We start from the raw sequence: 6,167 nt of genomic DNA on the forward strand, positions 1-6,167 counted from the left end.
TGTCCTAACTGGTTTTTGCGGAATTCCCCGGTCTTTCTTGTAGGTGTGAATAGATGGTTTCTTTGTGGGGGTCGATCCATTGAGGTGCGCTTAGGCTTCTCGGATTTTGAACCGTATCCAACGGGGAACGTTAAGTGGTGACGTGAGCAATCTCCGATTAAGTATGGTATGAGCTAATCGACGGGGCTATAAACTGAGAGCAGATTTAGAGTTTAGAGCTTTTGGCGACTCACAGAAAGGAGTTCCATTTAAAATTTACCTTGAAATAATTGGTGAAACAGTTTTTTTTTAAATTAAATTAGCCAAATATTACGTAAATTTAACACATTTTTTGAATTGTTAAATTAGCAGACCCTTATTGGGTCATACATGTTTCAGACAAATTGGTACGATCCAATGTCAAATTCAAAATATTTATATAAAAATACTTAAAACACTTCTAACACGTCACTGACGTCACCCCTGTCGACGTTTTTTGGTATTTTAATTAATAATTTTGAGTATTTAAGTTATTCTTGAATATCTTGAGTCTTCTAGTATTTTAAAAGTTTGTGTATTTTAAGTATTTTTATGCAAGGTAAAAAGAACCAGCTTCTTAACAAACGGAGTTTTTTTTAAATAAGGCTGGTACAAATTTTATTAAAATTCAATCAATCAAAACACATTTTTAAGCATTACATGTAAGGGTTCTGATCTTCTTTAAAAAAAAATCAGAAATCACTCACTCATCGCTGAACGAATCTTTGCCACCTGGAGCGCGCAACCATTCGCGAGCGAACACGACTCGCTAGATGCCAGCGTCTTGGTCAATCACACAGCGATACAAAAACTCCGTGAATTTATTTGCCTACTCCGTCCGTCGACCCAAATCACAAACGAATATGCAAAAAGGAGAGAATTTGACAAATTACCAGCGCGGCCCTCTTTTTTCTGCAGTACCAACCACGGTTTGCCATCCATTTGAATTTGGCATGATGGAAATTGTTTCGATGTTATGTAAACAACAAAGTTTAAAAATATTGTTGATACCATTGATCTTAAGCAATTTCTTATATGATCAAAACAAAGCAAATCGCAGACTGCTTCGAGTAAGCTTTGATCGTAATAGCGCGATTGGAGTGAGTGGGTGAGAAATAGGGAGAGTTTTCAGTAGCGATCAGAGTGGAAGTGACAAACGGTAGAGATGGATCAGAGCAGTTTTGCATCGCGATCGATTTGTGCTCACGAGTGAAAGGGTGAAAGGGTTTATTCTGAGCAATCAGGACCGCTGAATGCCATGTTATGGGGAACTGTTGTTTTTAATTTTTATAATTATAGACACAAGTTTTACGAAACGTGTTTGAAATCGCGTTTATTTTGGTATAACAAAATATTTAAAATAGATTGTATTCTTCTTCATAAATGCAAGGTCTTGTCGCTTGATTGAACCCAGAAGGTAGAAGTTCAAAAAAGTCAAAATTTAAAAAAATAGCGAGAAGTTCACAAAAAGAACACAAACCACATAATTTGATACGTAAACTTTGTCCAACTATTGATTCTCTACAGATGTACCAAAAACTAGACTAATATTATCATTCATTACCGTAAAAAATATAAAAAAAAACGGCGTTCGAGAAAAAACTGATAGTGAATTCTTTTGGCAGAATCTGATCAATAAAAAAAATTATTATTTTTTATGATCTCACACTTTTTAACTACGAACAGTTCTTCCTGTTCCATTCTCCACCCTGAGATCCCGTCCTTATCACGCTACGCTCTGAAAGCGATTCCTTCCCCACATATTGTTACCTAACACACGTTGTTCCCGATGACCCGCGGGAGTCACACGGGTTCGTCCTCTGAAGCTCTCCACGGAGAGTAAGAGCGAGAGTCACTTTCATTCACACATTCAGAACCAACCCATGTGAGCTCTGTTTTTTAGTTAATACAACTAATCAAATACCTAACTAGACACTGAACTAAAAACCTACACCAACAAAAAATCGCGAAATCCACACACTAACGGGACCGCCGCTCGGTCGGATTTTTGTCCACTTTTCCCTTCCATTGCCTCCCGTGTGTATGTGGCCACCCTCTTGAGCACGATTCTTTCGAGGGAAAAATTTGCACTTTTTCGGTGTGTGTGCTGTGCGCAGGCCTACCGGCAGCGATAGAGGCACCGTTTTTTTCCCCCAACCTAGCCACTCGTAATAATATTATTTAACCGATTGTAAGTAAAAACCATTCTTCAGCACTATTGCCTCCCTTGACCAAAGGTCGCCCAAATGCCCCCCTCATGAATGTGGTCACGTCACGAGTTCTGAATCGGGCCCAGAACTTGAAGGAAAATCAGGCCTCTTTTTCCGCCAATCATTACGTAATTTTGGGAAATCTGTGTCGTCGCAGATTTTTCTTAGAGTGTGATCCGCCCCTTTCCCGAGGGTCTTTCTCGGCCCAGAGTCGGTTACTTTTGGAGTCTCCTTCTCGAATAGTCCATCTTTTGGAAATTTTCCACTTACCTTGTTGGCAGTGGCCAACTTGGCGGTGTAGATACGGCTGAGGGCCATCGTTGCCGAATGTTACGCTAAAGATTTGTCCACACTCGACTGAACAAACTTCCGGAATCTGGAGGGAAGGAAAAGCAGAGAAAAAGAGGGAAGCTGTAGTAAAGTTCTTGATGAACATCCGGGGTTGGTTCCGGCCAAGCACACACACACACACAAGCCCTCTAGAAATCCTCTTCCACTCATAATCTCTTTCGAAAGGACCACAACAAGGATCTACCCACAAAACAATCCACGCAGATTCCTCCGACAAACGGGAGATGCTTTTCCGCCACGCCACACACTAACTACCTGGCCCCCAGGGACACACTTACTTCCTTTTCCCACACCACACGCTCGCTGGTGATTGATGCAAGATGCTTTCGCCGATTCCTCCGAGAGACACTTCCGAGCTGTTCGCCGACACCAAACCAACTGAGCCAGGCGGAGAGAGAATCGCTCCCAGAAAAATGTCCCGCGCGCTGCTGAACGGCGGCGTGGCTTGGGAGCGGCCGGGAAGGACGTGACGGGCACGGGGTGCGGCTGTCGGAAGTTGAAACGGTCCTAGTACGAAGATCCTTGGAAAGTGATTCGGAAATCCGTCAAAATCGTAAACACTCCGAAAAGGTGGCGTGCGTCGTGGATGCACCCTCCTGTTGTTTACGGTGGTGGTGTGTGTGAATTTCACCACAAACCGCGTGACGTTGGCGCGCGCTACGAATACTGCACGGAGGATAGGCATTACACGAAATCGAGTTCGATTACACGAAATTCAGTTCAAGTACGATTACATACTTTCGTGTAACAGGGGTCGAACTGGATTTCGTGTAAAATTGAAATTGAAACGTTTCACCCGTTTCACTGGTTGGAAAATTGCATACATGCGGGCGTATTTTCATTTTGTTTCGGATTTTTATTTATTGATTATTAAATTGCAATAAAAACTGGCGCATCAAATATTTTTTATTATATTCTAAATTGTTTACAATTATTATTTTTTTATTTCACAATAGAGAAATTGACATTTTTGCTGAAATTCAAGTTCACACACTCCGCTCTCAGGTCATGGCGTAATTTTTGTTGCAGGGAGTGGCCATGGCCTCTTGGCAATGCCCATCCCGATCCACAGGTGTTGACGGAAACTTAGCGCCACCGGCAACAACTCTTTCCCGTCCAAATTTCTCCGGATTTTCAATCCGGATCGATCGCTTTGTGGTGCACTAAGTCGATGATGTTGATGAGACTTAGAACGGCTTTCGGGTTGACCTTCAGTAGAAAATCCGGCGGGTCGCGAAGTCGGACCTTCTTTTCCCCGGATCGGGAACAACGGATTTTCCGAGTTGATTGTTGATAGCTGTCACTACAGGTTTGGGGGAGAAAGAGGAAGCCATCGGTTGTTCCTGATGAGGTCCCGGAGTTGGCTGTTTATTTTGGGAAGGGCGGTTGATGTTTCCCGGCTGGGATAAGAGCGCCACCGCCGCCTAGGCGTACCCGAACCGAGAGTTCCCGATCCTGGAAGCGCCTGGGAGCTGATGAATCCCTTGGGACGGGATTCGACTTCGAACACTTCGTCCTCCTTCGAGAAGGATACGGATATGGCCAGCTCAACGTCCGAGTTTATGCGGTCAAAGCTGCGCCGTCGCGAGGAGACCGACTGGTCGTAACCTGCCGTGACCACCTTGGCAGGGATCTTCTTTACCGGAATGACGTTCTGGATTTGGGAGGGAGTTTGCGGGTGGGTTGTTGCTGAAAAAGTTTAAACGTTAGTGAGGCAGCCTGACTTCTTCAGTATCCCGGCGGGCACTTCGTCACTTTGCTCTCTCTCTGGTTGCTCTTCTCGCCCAGCCGCGAAAAGATTGAACCGCCGCCGCCGCCGAAACTGTCACTCTTCTTCCCAAGCGCCTCGATATCCTTGAGCGTGACCTTCGAGGCCATCTTCTTCGGCAGTTCCCTTCCGTTTCCGGCGTCGTCAATGTCGTCTTTTAATTCTCCATCCTCCTTCTCCCCGTCATTGGAGTTGCGCTCGAGCCGTTCGAAGACGGCACTCCGCCTGCCTAAGCTACCGACCGTCGACACGAGCGATGCCTTATTGTCCGAACCCTCGTTGATGATGCGCACAATGTTCGTGGTAGATCCGCCGCCATCCGGAGGTTTGATTTTGTGCTCTAAATAGTGTTTCTGCGATTTGCTCGGCAGAGACACCGCCAAGCTGGGGCCTGAAAAGGTCAACAAGGGTTAAAGGCAAATTCTTCAGCGCTCCTGAAGAGAAAGGATCTTACGGGACACCGCCGATTTGGGTGGGTTGCTCAAGCGTGGCGGAAACCGCCGCTACCGGGACCAGATAGGCCAAGTGTTCCGGCAGCACTGACCCCTCGACGACTGCCGACTGCGAGGACAGCACCCGGTCGCGGGCACACTGGTTGCACACCGTCTTCGAGTGGCACAGGATGGCAATGATTTCCCCATCGTCGTGATGCCCATCTAACGCAGGTACTCCTTGTTCAAATCCGCGTACTCGGCGGCCGCCTGCGACGGGATGCCGGCATTGGTGAAGAACTTCACCCATGACGCTGGAAGAGAACAAAATAAAAAACGGTTCCCCCGATAAAGAGCAATCAAAAAAATTAGCTCCACTTTTAAAGTGGCTACACAACAAAACCCCCCAAATACTTACAGGCGCTTGCCGTGGGCATCTTTCAAGCCAGACCGAGTTCCGTGGCGCGCTGGGTTCACTTTAGCGTCGGTTTAGCTTCACCTGGAAACAAGTTTAAAAAAGTTGGGTTAGTTTTCAGTCTGAAAATCCTCCAGTCTGGAAAACCATGAATTCCACTTCCCTCCGACCTAAGAACCATGAATTAACCCGAACCCGGCCACAAAAATATTCACTGGTCCGTAATTCTTGGTTATCCGGTCTGGGGGAACCGGAATTTTCCTTTTCTGACCGCATCCGACAGATTTGTGTTAACTCCTGCCGGATAGTAGAATTTTACTTCCCCCAGACCGAAGAACCAAGAATTCAACCGAATCCGGCCACAAAAACATTCACTGGCCCGTAATTCTTGGTTTTCCGGTCTGGGGGAACCGGAATCTTACTTTTTCTGACCGCATCCGACAGATTTGTGTCAACTCCTGCCGGAAGATAGAATTTCGCTTCCCCCAGACCGAAGAACCAAGAATTCAACTGAATGCGGCCACAAAAACATTCACTGGCCCGTAATTCTTGGTTATCCGGTCTGGGGGAACCGGAATCTTGCACTTTCTTGCCGCAACCGACAGATTTGTTTATGTTCCTGCCGGAAGATAGAATTTCGCTTCCCCCAGACCGAAGAACCAAGAATTCAAACGAATCCGGCCACAAAAACATTCACTGGCCCGTAATTCTTGGTTATCCGGTCTGGGTGAACCGGAATGGTGCCTTTTCCGGCAACTGTTCCCTAATTGGCGCAAAACTTACCATTTCAACTCCTCTGACCACCAGAATTCAAATTGCACTAAGTCCCGATTTGACAGCGAGCGAAACGTTTCCGCAGAATCTTCAAAAATTTTCTAAGTCCAAAAGTTACACCTTTTTCAGTTCGGACCCCTGAACTGGTAAACGTGTAACTTTTACACTTTTTGCAGTTCGCATTTTACACCTTTTTCAGT

At 45.8% G+C, this 6,167-nt stretch overlaps 1 protein-coding gene and 1 pseudogene across 1 annotated transcript in view; both read right to left on the reverse strand.

The window, feature by feature from the left end:
* LOC120428134 (probable citrate synthase 2, mitochondrial) overlaps nt 1-3,017 on the reverse strand; it is a 34,218-nt gene extending 31,201 nt beyond the window's left edge. Inside the window, exons 1-2 of the mRNA XM_039593116.2 lie at nt 2,858-3,017; nt 2,499-2,604 (exon numbers count right to left, since the gene is read on the reverse strand). Coding sequence (XP_039449050.1) covers nt 2,499-2,546 — 48 coding nt within the window. The 5' untranslated portion in view covers nt 2,547-2,604; nt 2,858-3,017. The remainder of the gene's footprint in view (nt 1-2,498; nt 2,605-2,857) is intronic.
* Nucleotides 3,018-3,254: 237 nt separating this feature from the next.
* LOC120428132 (uncharacterized) lies at nt 3,255-5,906 on the reverse strand (annotated as a pseudogene).
* Nucleotides 5,907-6,167: the final 261 nt, after the last annotated feature.

Source organism: Culex pipiens, chromosome 2 (genome assembly GCF_016801865.2).
Source record: "Culex pipiens pallens isolate TS chromosome 2, TS_CPP_V2, whole genome shotgun sequence".
Taxonomy (NCBI): Eukaryota; Metazoa; Arthropoda; class Insecta; order Diptera; family Culicidae; genus Culex; species Culex pipiens.